The sequence below is a fragment of the Leptodactylus fuscus genome, chromosome 4 (assembly GCF_031893055.1).
Source record: "Leptodactylus fuscus isolate aLepFus1 chromosome 4, aLepFus1.hap2, whole genome shotgun sequence".
In the NCBI taxonomy this organism is placed as follows: domain Eukaryota; kingdom Metazoa; phylum Chordata; class Amphibia; order Anura; family Leptodactylidae; genus Leptodactylus; species Leptodactylus fuscus.
Window position 1 is genome coordinate 84,818,916 of NC_134268.1, and position 17,847 is coordinate 84,836,762.

The 17,847-nt window shown below is 42.2% G+C and overlaps 1 protein-coding gene across 2 annotated transcripts in view; it reads right to left on the reverse strand.

The window, feature by feature from the left end:
- Positions 1-17,847, reverse strand: part of MBP (myelin basic protein) — a 138,693-nt gene that overhangs the window by 57,088 nt on the left and 63,758 nt on the right. For both annotated transcript variants that reach the window (XM_075270773.1, XM_075270772.1), the window contains exon 3: positions 8,522-8,609. In XM_075270773.1, the coding sequence (XP_075126874.1) occupies positions 8,522-8,609 (88 nt within the window). The remainder of the gene's footprint in view (positions 1-8,521; positions 8,610-17,847) is intronic.

Consider the following 17,847-nt stretch of genomic DNA (forward strand, 5'->3'; position numbering starts at 1 on the left):
AGTCAGCGGTAGCAGACTCCAAAATGATAACCGAGCATTTTCCTCAATACATGCCTAGATCTCATATACTGTACATGTGCTGTACATCTGTAGTTAAGAATCTAAGGAAAGCTGGGAGGAAACATCAGTGGACACTATAATAGTCACATTTCTAATAGATATAACTAGGAAAAGGTCATTTCTGAACATGCAACTATGTGACTGTATAATAAATATGCAATTAATTATTTTTATACACGACTTGTGTAATAAAAATTCTATAGTCTTTCGAAGTGACCTCCGCAGTCATACGTACCCATATCTGTCTGTAGTTGTCCAAATATGTCGAACAGCTTGTGTGTAATGGAGTTTGTCAGTGCATTAAACCCTTGGCTCTACCTTGCCCTATCACAATCAATTAAGTTGGTGCTGTAATAGTAAGAGTAGGTCCCAGAAATATTAAATGCATATTGCTGAATGCAGTACTACGAGTATTGCTGACCACTTGCATCTTCTTGAGTTCATTGTCTATCTATTTTCTTATAGTCTCTTCCAGCAGGATAACTCCCCATGTCGAAAAGATGTCGTACTTCAAGCTGAGCTTATGAACATATTGCAAATTCAGTAGAGTCTGTAGTACAGTGACTACCAAAGTATGATTACCATGAAGGACTACCATAGTATGACTGCCATCAAGGACTACCATAGTATGACTGCCACCAAGGACTACCATAATATGACTACACTCAAGGACTACCATAGTAGGATTGCCATCAAGGACTACCATAGTATGATTAACATCAAGGACTACCATAGTATGACTACCTTCAGGGACTACCATAGTATGATTACCAACAAGGACTATCATGGTATGACTACCTTCAGGGACTACCATAGTATGATTACCATCAAGGACTACCATAGTATGATTACCATCAACTACTACCATGGTATGACTACCATCAAGAACTACTACAGTATGACTACCATCAAGGACTACCATAGTATGACTACCATCAAGGAATACCATAGTATGACTACCATCAAGGACTACCATAGTATGACTGCCATCAAGGACTACCATAGTATGATTACCATCAAGGACTACCATAGTAGTGAGGGTGAGGGCGGTTTCGCTATGAACGATGATATTGCCGATACTTACCTCATGTTGTGAAAGTGGACGGAATTACTAAGTCCGCGCGCATGCGTGGGGTTGTAAAGGCTGGTCCTGTTTAGCCAATAGCTGTGCTGGCTTGTCAGAAAGTAGACACATGGCGAGGATGACGTATATAAACAATCAAACCACTGTGTGCATGTGTGGAGAGGAGTGCCCGAGGACGACTGTGATTGGACTGATGGAGTCTTGGTGGGCGTGGAAACTGCCTTAAGAAGCCATAGAGCGGCGGGGCAACTCACCGCTGACAGTGTAGCGGCGGCCCTGCCGGCGGTCAGATCACCAACCGCTAATTCAGATAACAGCAGTCAATACTGCTATCTATTGTGAGATTGCTGTAGATAGAACCCCTGATGAGTCTTTATTAAGCAAAGATGAAACGCGTAGGATCAGCAATTTAGTTATTTGGTGTATCGTACTCCCGCTAGTGTCTGTGCAGTGACCTAGCTGTCAGAAACTCCACTCTCTGTTGGCGTAGCATTAGGCCAGTAACCTCGGAGAGGTGGGGGAGCCTTCTGTCAAGCTAAAATATAGAGGTCTTGCACTATTACACAGGTGGAAGTGATGGACACCAGTTTGTGGTAAGGGAGGTAGTATATGCGACCTAGGGTCAATGCAGAAGCATACAGCCCCCTTTCTTATTCTTTCTCACCTGAGATATTGTGTAGCTTTGGTGGGTTTGTTTTACACTATTGGGTGTTTTTAAAAAAAAAATTCATAAAAGTGATGTTTTAGAATTTATTCCTATGGGTGGATAAGTCAATCCCTCTTCTGTGAAAGACTACCATAGTATGACTACCATCAAGGAATACTATAGTATGACTACCATAGTATGACTGCCATCAAGGACTACCATCGTATGACTACCATAGTATAACTACCATCATGGACTACCATAGTATGAGTACCTTCAAGGACCGTCTTTATAGCCTGACTATATGTGCCACCAATAAATATGCATTATTCATTCCAGGCTAGGTTAGCATGTCTGCATGGATCAGAAAACTAAGTGACTGGGGTCTTTAAAACCACATTCATGCTTGGAAAATAAATCTATATAGCAGAGCATTCTGTGGCTATAGATATCACCTTTTCCTATTCAGAAAAAAATCTGTCGCAAAAGAATGATGCAGCATCTCAATATACCCAGTGTATACACCTTCATCTATCTACGTCTGGCCCAGAAAAGGGAACAGCTTACAAAAGGAGGCATAAAGTTTTAATTGTTGTAGTCCCATATACTGGGTTCTTTGGGTTCACTTGATGGATACACAAAATTGTAGAGAAGACAAAGGGACATACAGTATATAAGAACAGGTCTACATTTGATGTCTATAGCCACTTAAAAATGTGTAGGCTTTCTCCCCTTCTCCCCATTCAGAACACATGAACCCTCGGCCTAACCCAGTGTGCATGTTATGGGGTTGTCACGAGATTTAGCTGTCATCTGAACGCTTGTTCGCTGTCGCCAGCTATCTACTGTGTACACCTTGCCTTTGTGTCCAGCCATATAAGCGGATTATGAGAAAGAGAAGGCACTATTGGTCTTATTGAGGAGCTTACCATCTAGCATTACTATCCTTATATACAGAGATTAATAAGAAACCTGTAAAGAATCCCTGATCCCGTCTGTCCCATGTGTTTTGGAGCTCAGCTGTGGAGTATGCTACGATTCCAGGAGAAGAAGCTCATATTTGTATGTAATGTATCGCCATTGATTTTTACATTATGCTTCAGCTTACTTTTACTTTTCTATTTCCTGTGTGCCAGTAACAAAATTGCTTTCTAAAATATCCTATTCTCTCTACAGTAGAAGAAGAAAGAAGCGTACGAATCAAGGCCTTTAACCTGTCAGCCAAAAAAGAAAACTTTATAGGGCAACATAACTAATGTTATTAAATACATGATGGAATGAAATCGATCCTAATGCAATCTCTTATTAGCAATTTCTTTTCAGCAATGTTAAATCATAGGAACAACAGCGGCTGCAAACAAGGATGTCTGGGGGTTATGTATGCTATACACAGCCAAGGAGTAGACGGGGCTGGAATTTCATTCTCCAGCTGCACTTCTGAGGTGGCAGAACATGTGAGGTATTAGCAGTCAGGAACAGTCATCATCTTAATTGCCGCTTTTACAGCCACAATCCAATGGCCAAGATAACAATTTGCAAAGAAAAAAAAGCGGAGATGTGAAATCACTTGTGAATTCGGTAAATTGACCGTTAACTGCTTCTTGCTGGTTAAAATTAGTGATAAAAGCTGAAGGTTCTCTTTAGCAGGTGACAGAACACAATGCGAGAGAATGTAGATGACATTTTGAAAACTTTATGTGATGAGCAGTGGGACGGAGTGGCATTTGTATTCTCTGCAGCCACGAGAAAGGGGGCAAGGTGTGCCCGCAGGGCAAGACGCTTATTATATTGACAGAAAACGTGGGGATATGAGGCAACAGTGGGACGGTCAGGTGCATATAAAAGCCTTGTACTTGGAATACTCACTGTATCAGTCAAATGTAACTCTCTGATGGATCCAATTAAAGTGTCCAATTAAAAATTCCATAATGGAACTAGATTTTTTTTTTTTATTTACATTTTTTGGGAAAAAAAGATTAATGTTTTTAAAAAGAAAGGGATTTCCAAACCAAAACCACATTTATTATACTGAGGACCTATCCACAAGATAATCCATCAGTATCTGATTTGTGGGGGTCCTATACCTGGACCCTGCATAAATCAGCTCTTCTGGTTTCTGGGAGCTGCAAACTACTGCTGTGAATGGGGCCAAAAGCAGCTCTGCTCCTAGTAAAGTAATAGGCACAGAGCTGTGGCACCCAGGCACCACCACTGTTACGTGAATAGGAGCAGAGATGTTTCCGGCCCCATCCACAGTAGTAATTTCTAGCAACCAGAACAGCTGATCGGTGCAGGGCCCAAAAGTTGAACTCCACTGATCAGATAACTATTTGGCCTTACCCCTCGTTCACATCTGCGTTTGTATTCCATTCGCGGGAGTCTGCATGGGGACCCCCGAATGGAATACCAAACGCATTTACAAGCAGTGGGCAGTGAAACCACACAAATCCCCATAGACTATAATGGGGCCCATGTGCTTTCAGCTAGATCTCCGCAGGGAACATGTGGAGAGGAAAGTAGTTCACAATATACTTTCCTGTCTGTATGATCCATGCGGGCAGTGCGCGGCAAGCACATGGTCCCCATTATAGTCTATGGGCTCCGTGTGCTTTCACTGCACACCGCTTGCAAATGTGTTTAGTAGTCCGTTCTGGGGGTCCCCATGCGGACTCCACGAACAGATTACCAAACGCAGATGTGAACGAGGGGTTATAGAAAGTCCTTCTAATACCGTACCCAATATCCAAATCACAGTATCAGATGATAAGCCCACTAAAAGCACAAAGAGACATTCACAAATATTCACAGCAAACAAATTCCTTATAAAACTTAACCTTTACTTATATTTATTAAAAATGTGAACTGCAGATAAAATTCAGCAACATAAATAGCAATGTATCAGCTCTATCTGTAAATGAGACTCAAACCCCTAAAAAAACCATAGTAATGATGATTTTCCCTGATATAAAAAAACATGCAAAAATAGAACAACATAAAAGCCAAACCCTGTGTCACTGAAAAAAGATGGTAAATATTAAAAATATTTGGATAACCCCCCCAAAAATATTATAGCCTCAAAATCACATGTAACACCCCCCCCCCCCCCCCCAAAATGTGTCCGGAGGGTGGCCCGGTCCTGAACTGGTTAGTTTATACACGTTATCAAACAGCAGTACCGCTATCTGTACTCCCGTCTCCTAGCTAAATAGCGTCCATCTATCTTGTGTTTGGTGCTGCTTATGTGATTTATCGACAACTTCTACTGAAGGCCATTGTTTCCCCTAAAATAAATGACTAGGGTATATTTCATATCTAGTCTCAATACAAAGAGGGTATAAGCTCCTTGACAATGAAAAACAGAACATTTTTTTGCAATGCCAAATGTAAATTTTGTAAACCATAAGCATGGCGATCCATAGACCACAGTTTCAACATCTACCGGTTATTGCCCTTCAACTGAAATCTCAGTAGCATGTACTCAAGTTCATGGGCTTAGCTTTAGACTTGCACTCCCCCTACTGAATCCCATAGAAACTGCCAGACCTTAATCGGCAGTGACATTAACAAAGTCAAGGACCAATAAGCTATCAGTAAGCCCTGTCTTGTTGGTGTACTTATTTGGGGGTCATGACGTCATCGGTTATTTTAAGTAGCCATTCCAATGATAATTCTCACTGGTTACTTACGTTTCTACATAGATGAGGTGTCTTGATCGGAGAAACAAGAGGTTACCTCACAAATTACTTTGAGGGAATCATATCTGTCAGTGTGTTAAAGTAGTCTGCAGATTGCTAAGTGAAGAGCAATTAAGTCGGACATAGTGTAATCCGAGCACATTAAGCCAAGTGCAGAGGAGTTCTAGGATAAGTGACATCACTTTATCACTGCATGAATTATCCTCTCTCCTCAGCAACACATTCTAAATAAAAAGAGCTCGGGAGGGGCCTGAAAATCCTTGCATCACATGGAGCCTGTGCTTATTCCAGGACTCGCACAGCTGCTGCAATACAGCTATAAATAAAAACTCTGCCTAATAAATCTGCCCGATTTGCTCAAAACAGACCTCATCCACACACACTGGAAACCATTTGTTGCTCTAATTCCTGTCTCCCTTCTGCATACGACTTAATGACACGCTAGCAAATGATTACTGCAGAATGGAAGCTACTAGAAACATCTGCGAGCAACGTGTACAAGCATAGAATGCTGTGCTTTACTCTGGGTGGCACAGGAGCAAACTGCGTCACAATGACAATTACCCAATGACTAAAATTGAGCACACAATTCAAGGTTACCAGCAAACAAGGAAACAGAAAAAAAAAATCACTGGATGGAAAGTTCACAAAATGACGAATCTGATATTTCTGAAAGCAAAATAATAAACCTGTACAGAAAAAAAGCAAAACATTTTTCTGAAGGTACGGTAAATGAGTCACAGGGTAAAAAAAATATTAAGCCATAGGAAATAAGTCATAGTCTACTGACAGATAGGAATGCGGCTCTGCTGTGTAGTAAGGAATGCTAAGAACACTTATTCAGCTGGACGAAGTACTGGCCAGTGTTTTTCAGATACACAGATGCCCATGCTTTATTATGGGCCAGTGTATGAGGCTGTAAGTTAAATACAGGAAGAGGAATAATTCTGAACAGTTCCTATACCTGCCTGGTTTGTGGCCCGGGCTTACTGAAGGAAATCAATGGCTCAGTGCAGGAACAGGCAGCACACAGATGTCATTCATGTGCTTGTAGCCTAAAAGGTTCTTCCAAAATCAGATAATGATGGCCTCACCTTAACCCTTAAAGGGTAAGTGCACACTGGGTTTTTTGGTCCGGAACCTGAGGGGGAGGCCGCCTCAGGTTCCGAACCAAAATACGGTAGCTGTGACTGGATGCCAGTGCACTGTACCGGCATCCAGTCACGCACTCCGCTCTGTATTAGGCCCAAATGAATGGGCCTAGTCAGGATGGAGTGTCTTTAGGCGGATGTGGCGAGGCGACTCAGCCTGAAGAATGAGCATCTCGCTTCTTTTTCCCAGAGCCAGAACAAATGGTTCTCGGAAAAAAGAACTGACCGGCTCCCATTGATTTCAATGGGAGCCATCTTTTTGGTCAGCATTTTGAGGCCGTATCAGCCTCAAAATCCTGACCAAAAAACCCAGTGTGAACTTACCCTAACTCTTATCAGCAGAAAAAAAAAAAAAATAGTCCAAGCGATTTGCAATAATGTTCAAAACAGGAGCGAGTAAAAAGTTTAACTCTTTAGACAGTTCTCGCTGGAACTAAATGATTCACAGAGCTGAAAAACCTCTGTGTAGACCTAGATTGAAATGATAAAATTATTAAAACATGCTCCTAAACTCTCCCTAGTGGTGGCTACAGGCAGTAAGCAATCTTAGGCTGCCTTCACACAGAGTAACGCCGGGTTTGTAAAAATCCTCATTCACAGCCGTACACGCGAGCGCTGCGGAAGGCTCCCGAACACTTCCCATTCACTTCAATGGGAGCGCTCGTAAAGCCGGCGTTACGAGTGCTCCCATTGAAGTGAATGGGAAGTGTTCGGGAGAATTCCACAGCGCTCGCATGTACGGCTATGAATGAGGATTTTAACAAGCCTGGCGTTACTCCGTGTGAAGGCAGCCTTATTCTGCTCCTGAAAACTGAAGATACATTGGGTTAGACAGTGCAAATTTAGACAGGCAGTCTGAAAATAGCCCAGATATATCATAGTGACCGATGCTGGATGATAAGTATGGTATATCTTCAGACTGGCTAGTCCTTTATTCCACCTTTTAGCTTACCTTGTGCTAGAAATTTTCAGCACTATTTTGGCACATCGTGGTCCATGTAAGCCACACCTCCTTTTTATGAGATTACATGCCCACATGTTGAACATGTCGGAAAATTCTAGCCCAATCTAGATGTGCCAGGATGTGCGTCATTGTACAAGAAATGCGCCACGCTGCCCCAAAAATGTGCCACGTTTACATCAGTGTCTGAACCACAATAGTAAACCAGGGCCATTGTGACTGATTGCTATGGGCAACTAAGACAATTTTACTTTTAGACAAGTTAAAAAATTACAAAGCAGGGAGATTGTCTTGAAAAGGGGTTTTCTGGCTGCAAATGGATTTTCATATAGATGACTTATTCACAGAAAAGTCATCATTATGTAATCTCTGGGGATCTGATACCCGGGAGCCAGCATCCTCCAAGCGCCAATGGAAAGGGATCTTGTGCAGGCTGTTCCTAGTCAAGTAATAGCAGTGATGCTGCAGCCCCGTTCAGTGTGTAGTGGTGTGTCTGGAAAATTGAAACACCACTCCTATTACTTGAATAAGAGCAGCCTGCACCAGCTCCAGGCAGCCCCGGGTCAGTGCAGGCTCCAGGTGTCTGACCCCCAGAGATCACATAATGATAACCTATCCTGTAGTAGATAAATTGATATGACAGAATTTGCTGGAAACCCTACCAATGAGTCTGAGTGTTTACCCAGGTTCCTTTTTTTTTTGTTATAAAAGAAGACATACCTGTATACCCTATGCACACACACACAGTCACATACTGCATACTTGTACAGTAAATCACTTGTCATCTACTGTAATGAATTGAATTCCCTTCCGTGATGTGAAATCTCTGCAGCACTAGATAGACAAGCTTCTTGCATTAGTTTACATCTCTGCTGCACTTGTGCCAAGGTTACAAGTTCCTTCTTGTTTATGGGATGTACATACCAAATACTTCATTATCATCACATTCCTGGACTGGAGCTGCCACATCACTGTCAGGCTTTTGTTCTTCTACCACCAGGTTTTCTGTATTCTGAAACAGAGACATATATGATCACTTAGCACAATACTATAAGTCTGATTCTGTATAAAGGGTTTGTTAACTTTAATAAAAAGGCGTACATGTGTCAAATACCAATGTAGGCCTTGCCATATAAAAACTCCAAAAATCCAAAATTTTCATTAGTTGAATATTGAGGCCTTAAAAGAACCAAAAGGCTAAATACTTGCTAGATTATATGGATTATGAGTATCTTAAGGTTGTGCTATTTGGACAAGCCTTTTTCATATGATATTCCTTCACTGTATCTTTAAGGACTACTGGCTTTAATACGTGGTGTATAATTCTTGGAAATGTCATGATAGTGACTAAAAGTCTGCACAACACCTCCTAACAATAAAAGTATTACAATCCAGATGCTAGTAAACATGTGAGTCACAAATGTATTGAAAAATGGTCTGATTGCCACGAGGGTGCCTAGATATGTAACTGCTCGTATATTTATTCCTTTGGTAGCCACTTACCCTTCTACTCCACAACACTCCCTGCACTTTGAGTACCTTTTGTGAGATAAGCGCATTACAACGGTTTGTCATTTGTCGTAGTCATCTGGGGGATACCAACAATTAGACGCAGAGTAAGGCCTCAGGTTACAGGTCTGCCCCACTCTTCATTTTTTTTTAAGTTGACAAATGAAGAGCACATATCCTATCTGGTTAGGGGAATGACAGTAACAGGGAGGAATCAATTTTCTTGATGTGACTTGCAGCTTCCCCTACTTTATAGAGACATGGAGCCAGGAGGAACAAACTGACCCCTCCCCCCCCCCCCCCGATATTATTAGAAAACTAAGATTATCAACTTTACTATGAAAAAACATCTAACATGTAATATATACAACTAATATTCTAGCCACAACAAACTTTTACAGTCATAGCACAATATATACGCTCTTGGCAGTTAAACAGTTAAAGCCTGCCTTTCCCACCCACATGAGGCCAGCACAGCGTGAAAGTGAGAAGTGGAGGTCAGGATATATTTGATATATCATATGATTCAACACTTCTATGTAAAAGTTTGTTTAAAGTCTGTCAGTTCTTCTGCCTCCCACACAGGGTAAATGGCAGCTGTCATTACCATATATACAGGCTGTCAATGACTGCAAGTGAGAACACAGGACTCACGAGATTTCTCTATGAGTCCTGATGGCATTCACACAACTTTTCACTTGGAAATACTTAGTATAACCATGGAAAACTACATAGAGTATCCAAACGATCACCTTTCCGAACTATACCTTATAGCTAAGGCCCTACGTAGTGGGTCCCAGTGAAGAAGCTCTGCGGGAAAAACTGGGGCAGAATCGAATGGCATTTTTTCCCGTAGTTTTCACAGAATGACCACTGGGGTTTCCTGGCATAAATAACAGATGACCCATCCTTAGAAGAGGCCGCCGGTATCAGTTTGATGAGGGTTTGACACCCAGCACCAGAAATTGTTCATCTGATCTGAAGCAGTTATGACTACGCAGTGCACAGAGCGAAAAGCAGACTGTTCTGCCTAGGGCTTTGTGAGTTGGAGTCAGTACCAGTTTTGGGAGAAGCAGGAGTACAAAATAAAAGGATTAATAATTGTATATTACACTATGTAATTAGCAATATTCAGTTTGTTTTATATATTTTTCATAGGAATTTGTTCATTAGTTTTCTTTGTGAATTAGAGGAGCTTTCTGATGCTGTCTGACTACGGCTGTCCGCCATTAATGATGGAGTCAGAGTCAGGCTTTGAAAAGAAAGAAATTACAAATATAAATGATTGATACACAAATTTTATCTACTCTATGTTATTTTATTAGGCAGGAACAGCATTCATGTGATGTATTGAGTGCAGCAGGCATTTGTGTATGATTTTGTACAATTTTATGAAGGTTTTCTTTTATACAAAACATAAAGCCAAAAGTTACTGGACAATACCACAGAGAAAAACCATCTGCTTCTCAACTAGTTGTATAACAGTTTTAAAGTGTATTTGCCAGCAATTGTTACTTTTTGGAAGCAGCAGATGCCTTTATTGTATTCTGCTGGCTCTTAAGATGAGTAAACCAAACTTCCTGACCTACACTGATCTCTACTAACACTCTTTAAAATGCTCCAGAAATCCTACAAAGGAGGACAGAGAGAATCACATGGATGCCAAGAGGACATGCATTTAATAAAAGTGTTCTTCAATAATGAATAAACATGAGTTATTACTAGATATGCGCGAGTAGTACTCGATCGAGTAGGTATTCGATCAAATACTACGGTATTCGAAATACTCGTACTCGATCGAGTACCACTCGCTATTCGAATGTAAAAGTTAGATGCAGAACCAGCATTAATTGGCCAAATGCTATACAGTTGGCCAATCAATGCTGGTTCTTCTCCTACCTTTAGAAGTCTTCTCCGTGCAGCTTCCCCGCGGCGTCTTCCGGCTCTTCATTCACTCTGCCAGGCATCGGGCCTGGGCAGAGCCAACTGCGCATGTCTGCTTGTAGTGCGGGCATGCGCAGTTGGCTCTGCCCAGGCCCGATGCCTGGCAGAGTGAATTAGAGCCGGAAGATGCCGCAGGGACGCTGCACGGAGAACACTTCTCGGAGGATCCAGCCCGACCCTCACTCGGGGACTTGGTAAGTATAATTTGATCGAATGTTGCCTACCCCTGAAACGAGCATTTTCCCCCCATAGATTATAATAGGGTTTGATATTCGACTCGACTAGTCGAATATTGAGGGGCTACTCGAAACGAATATCGAACCTCGAACATTTTACTGTTTGCTCATCTCTAGTTATTATATGTTCGGCCACACAGGTGAAATTTTTAGAAATACGTTCTAACAAGCAATGAGATGAATTTCTAAAACTCTCATCCAAGTGTCCCTAACATGAGGTGGTACCTTGATCCTTAAGTTTTTATGTAACAGTAAAGATTTAACAGCTCAGAAAGAACTTCACGTAAACAATGGGTCCTTTATACATTATCAAGAACGAGCTACTCACAGGTGCATCAGTCATTTTCTCCAACCCCAAAAATAAAGGGCTAAAATAGTCACTAACTTTTCAGACAACTTATGCTAGGTTCACACTAGCGATCGGGTCACTGTCCTTGGGGTCCGCATAGAGACCTTAAAAGATTGAAACACTGTCTGCTTAAAAAGTGTTTACACATGGAAACCTGCAGACCCTAATGACTATAATGGGGTACACCAGGTTTCTGACGATTTTATGCTGAAATCAACAAAGAGAAAGGTTCTCCTTGCAGGACTTGTCAAACACTAGTGTGAAACTAGTATAAGTCATATTTCATGGAACATGTGATTCTGAACCAATTTATAATGCACTTTAATTAAAAATGTTGCTGTTTTCTGCCTGAAAAACCTCTCTGCAGTTCCCGCCACTAGGTGTCTCCCTTCTAGATAATTCACAGTTGACTATTTTGTTACAAAGGAAGTATGTCCCTAGAAGAAAGATGGAAAGACAGTGTAGTGAGGGGGAAGGGTTTTCTCTCTTCACACAGTGAATGTAGATGGGAGGAGATAATTCTCAGCAAACCTCAAGGACTTAAGATTCTGCAGCATCTCACAGCTTATAATGTAATAAAAAAAGACTTCTATGTACTTGTATTTACTTGTGTAATGACAGATGGGATATTATTCACAGACAGTAAGCAGTGTTACTGACTGCTCCGATATTCCTCTTTTTCTGTGTCATGCTTGCATGGTAGTTGTTACTGTAGAATGTAGTAGGTGTCTGCATATATCTGCTCTATATCTGCAGTACAGTGTTCCTGGAAATCTTATATGATGGTCACTTGGGCTTTTCTTAGCTGTTTATTTTCTCTTGTACCTTTACTCCTGAGAGAATTACAGGTTAACAAACCAGTAGTTATAAGGGATAGGGGAGGGGGCATACTACTCCTTATTGTACATGCCACGACCTTAGAGTAAACTGAAAAATGTGCTGCAGCCATAATGTGTTTATTAGCCGCAAAAAACCTTATAGGTCACCATATATGGAGGCTTATACAGTCAACAGTATAGACGGTCCAACAAGAATCTACAGAGATTTCAACTTTTCAAGTAAACTCAGGTACCCTTTAAAGCGGTATTCCCATCTCGAGAATCATATTTAAATTCAGTGGCGTAACTACCACGGAGGCAGCAGAGGCAGCTGCCACAGGGCCCGGGACATCAGGGGCCCGGTGACAGCTGCTACCGCTGCTATCATTATTCTCTGAGGTCTTTTCGGACCCCTGAGTATAATGATCGGGGCCCCCTGTTGGTGGAATACTTTCCACCAACAGGGGGTCCCGAAGCTGCAGCAATGGCTGGCACACAGGAGCTGCAGGTCTGGCTCCTCTCAGCGCTTCAGGACGTTCCCCCTCTCTCCCTTTCTCTGCCTGTCCTCTGCCCACCAATGAGAGGGCTGAGGAGAGCCCAGGGCGCGGGGCTTATCCCTGCCGAGCTCCTGCCATCCTGCAAGAGAAGAAGAGGAAGAAAGGAAGAAGGAAAATGAAACTAAAGCTACACAGGTACATACTGGGGTTACTTATTAATATCAGGCATTTGGGGTGATTACTTTTGTTTTAGTAACTCCATGTGCCTCATATTAATAGCAGTTAACCCCATCATGTCCCTCACATTAACCCCTGTGTGCCTCACCATAAGAGTTACTGATATGTGAGACATATGGGGGTAATAATAATGAAGATACTTTATTATTACCTCCATGCCTCTCACATATCAGTAACTCTTATGGTGAGGCACACAGGGGTTAATGTGAGGGACATGATGGGGTTAACTGCTATTAATATGAGGCACAGGGAGTTACTAAATTGTAATAAAAAGGACCAGATTTTTTTTATCCACAATTGTCCTGGTATAGCGGTCAGTGGGTGACGTGACAGTATTTAGTCCTGTAGGGGCCTCTAAGGGACATCATACTGTGTGCAGGGGCCACTATTGGGTATAATACTGTGTGTAGGGGCCACTATGGGACATAATACTGTGAGCAGGGGCCACTATTGGGTATAATACTGTGTGTAGGGGCCACTATGGGACATAATACTGTGTGCAGGGGCCTCTAAGGGACATAATACTGTGTGCAGGTGCCACCATTGGTCATAATAGAGCACGCAGGAATGCGTAGGAGGGACTCGGTCGAGATCTTCGGTGTCGGGGGGCCCCATGTCAAAAGCTCGCCATTCCTAGTTACGCCACTGTTTAAATTTGTACCTTGATAAAACTAGAACCTGTAGCAGATTATAATATGGCCTTTTTTGGACAGCCACCTGGGGCTGAGGCTCTTGAGGCGCCAATGGCCACCTCAAATTCTCACCAACTTTAACAATTGTATGCCTCCTAGAAGTGGTCTGCAATGGCAGTAGAATTTTACATGTACCTGCATATGTGTTCCCATAAGCATGGGGGTAGCATCATAGTCTGGGTCTTGTGTGCCTGCTTTCAGCATAGCCAGGGAGCCTTGTACTCTTTCACGTTGAGGTCCCCTCTTCTGTATCCCATGGCCACTAAAGATCACTCATCTGATCCCTGGGTTTGGCAGCATCCCATATGCATGCTTTGTATGGTACAAGAGAAAGGGATAAACCAAAACGGAACACTTGGAATGTAAGAAGGCCCTTAGAAATTTAGCCTTTCGGTATGACCACTATCTTAATACAGTCCAGGGCCATGGTAGCCTTATTTCACCTCTGGCTAAAACAGTGCCTGATGTAAAATCAAGGATAACAGTGTACAGGGGAGCCCTGGCCTGAGCTGTACATCACACAGACTACACCCACCAACTTGTCAGTGAAACGAGGAAGTGGAGAGGAGACCGGAGAGCAGGTGAAACTCTGAGATGGGAAACCCCTTTAAAATTACCTCAGGCCCTATTGCAAAGAGAACTACAATTCAATATTGCAAAGAGAACTACAATTCAATTGCAAAGTTATAGAATAAGTCTAAGGGTCAGTTCAAACGTGAACCATCTGCGTGGGTTTTGACACAGAGAGAGACGCGGCGAGCCGCGTCTCTCTCTGGTCTAAACCCGCCTGCCGCGACCATCGCGGTCGCGGTTTTCCCCTCCTATGTCGGCTCAAATGAATGAGCCGACACAGGAGGGTGCTGCCGCTAGGCGGAAGCCGCGGCCCAGCGCGCCGCAGCTTCCGCCTGAAGATAGGGCATGTCGCTTATTTTCTCCATTAGCAGCAGCCCGCCGCTAGCGGAAAAAAGAAGCCCGGCGGTCTGCATAGACCACCATTGTAAAGGGGAGGATTTTGAAGCGAAATCCGCTGTCAAAATCCGCCCCTTTGCCCACGTGTGAACTAGCCCTAACAGTACATTCCACTGTAAGCCGATGGCTGGTCAGGTAATGGAGGGCTTGTACATCTCACCCAGACTACTCAGGTGGGTGAGATGAGAAAACTCCAGAAAGAACATTTCTCAGCAGATAACTATTGTCTGCTGAGGGTTATTTCAGAGTTCCAGTTACTGGGCTGGATTTTTAGGAATGGAAGGTAGGTTGGTAGTGGGACCTGTCATTCCACCTCCCGCCAGTCCACACTTTGGGGATGTTCCGGCAGCGACTCAGCTGCAGAGAGTCTCCTCGTCAAGGAGGCTTAAGAAGTCTGGGGGCAGAGCTTGGCTGGAGTGCCAAACAGAGAGGTCATTTTTTTGGAGCTGTGTCCTGAATTATTCAACTGGCTTTCGATTTCTGTTATTCTAGGTGAGGTAACCTATTCTATGTTTAGTTAGAGCCTAGCCGAGCAGGTATTTATTTTAGTATTGTTTCCTTTTGTTGCTGCACCGTTTGGTTTTGAGTGAAAATAAACTCTACCTTTGTTTGGACTAAAGAAACTGGACTTTTGTGTCTATGCCACCCCACCTAGCAACCCCAGACCCTGAGACCACTTTTTGTTCAATTAGAAAAGGTTAATGATGGTGCTCCATATATTCCCAAATTCTTGAACATTGTGTAAGCTTACACTTCCCGATACGTTTGAGCTATTATGCATTTAGTTTTTGACCTTCAAAGTTCCCAATAGTTTTTTTGAGAAATGCAGCTGTCAGTGAAAAATATAGCTTTATCAAAACCAAAATGTCACTGGTAAAGAGATCACGAAAAAGGCTTTAACACATTCCATGCTTGATTATATATATAAATCACCCATCAGTTACATGAATCTATTCTGACAGTCCTTTCTGAGCTATTAGCCTGGATACTGTCATTTCTGGTCAAACGTTGTACAACAACCACTAGGAGGAGCTGTTCTTCTTTCCCGAGCTGCCGAATAGCTCAATAGCAAAACATACAAATGTGACAAATGAACTGTGAATGTCTGTGCTATGGTGTAGCCTTAGACAAAGAACAACCTAGGCAGCAATGCTAAATATACTATAGGGCAGAGTTACTAATACTGTCTAAAAAGTAAGACAGTGGAAATGTAAACTAGACAGTCTTAAACTGCAACAGCTTCATCAAAGTGTCCAATGCTGAATAATAAATCTGGCAAATCTTTCAACTGACTAGTGTAAATTTATATAACCTATTAGATTAGTTTCTAAAACATTTTTGGTGCATGGTATCACATCTTAAGGGGTTCTCCAGGGAGTCTCTATACAATTACATCCTTTGGGGTTTTTAGGTGTCATATCTAGAATTTCCAGGCTGCCTGTTCCCATAGTACAGTTTAACTACCAGGTGTCATAAACAGCCCTGAACCCCTAGGTATGGTGCCTAAAAATACTTTGTAAAGGTACCATTTAACATTTCATACAATGTACTGGGATGCTGGAAAGAAAATTCATAATGGGGTGAAATTAGAGAAAAACTGTTTTAGCGCAACTTTATTACAGACTCCCTTTTTACAGCGTTCACTGAGCAACCAAAATGAAATGTCACCTCTATCCAATGGCTAAGTAAGACTACGGTGATACCAAATTTACATAGAATTTTTCACGCATTAATCTCAAAAACTCAAATTCTTGGAGTTATCATATTCTGACACCTGTAACTTTTTTCTATTTCCATGCATAAAACATCTAATTTTTTTAAAACTTTTAAGCACCCCTTTGGGTGATCGCTTGTCCCATAGACTGCAATGGTGTTGTATTGCAGTCTATGACTAAATTACTAAATACCTATTGAGGACTGCCACAGGCAAGACTCAAAAGGAATACAGTGAAGACAGCCCTGGGAGCCTTCATACGTCAACAGGCTGTGATGACGATGGGATGGCCACAGATAGGTAGTTTCTTGTTTACTTTAGTGACCAGTATGAAAGGGTTAATACAGCGGCTATGGCGGCTGCTCAGCTCTTAAGCAGCCACCATATTTAAACATCTGACTTCTACTGTAATAATAATAATAGTAACTTTATATATTCTGTAGCACTTTACAAATCAGAGGACACATGAACAGACAATATGAGACATTACAGTGTGACAAAGAAATAAACATATCAAACAGTAGGAGTGACGGCTCTGCTCACAAGAGCTTACATTCTGTGGGGAGGTAGGGGGACACAATAGGTCAGAAGTCTTGTTTGCTACAATGGTCCAGCTATATTTTAATAGAAAAGGTTGTGTAACTGAAGCTGTATGAGCCGTCACCAGCCGGTATCTGTGACTATACAGACACTAAGTGCAAGGAGTGCAGTGTAACTTCTAGACAGAGAGGACAGGATCTGAGGAACACCGGAGGAAGGATAAAAAGTGTTATAGTTCTCCACTTCCGCAATCTATGCTATGATCAGGTCATGTTATAAGCCTGCTGTAGTTGGGGATTAATGGTATTGTCCGCGGTAAAGCGTTCCAGAGAACCAGTGCACCTTGAGAAAACTCTTGGAGACAAGAGTGGGATGTTCATATAACAGAAGATACAAGTCTAAGGTCAATGGCTAACCGGAAGATTAGTGTGGTAGACCGTGACAAGAGAGGAGATATAGGGGGGGCACAGTGCTATGGATGGATTTGTGGGTGTTATAATTTTATATTGTATTCTGTGATGGATGGGTAACCAATACATCGACTGACACAAGGTAGATGCATCTGTGTAACGTTATGACAGAAAAATCTGAACTGGCAGTTGCATTCAGGACAGATTATAGAGGGGAGGGTTTAGTAAGAGGAAGCCCTATTAGAAGAGAATTGAAATAGTGAAGACTAGAGAGAATCAGAGCGATAATAATGGCTTTTGATGTTTCCACGGTGAGAAAAGGGCAAATTATAGAG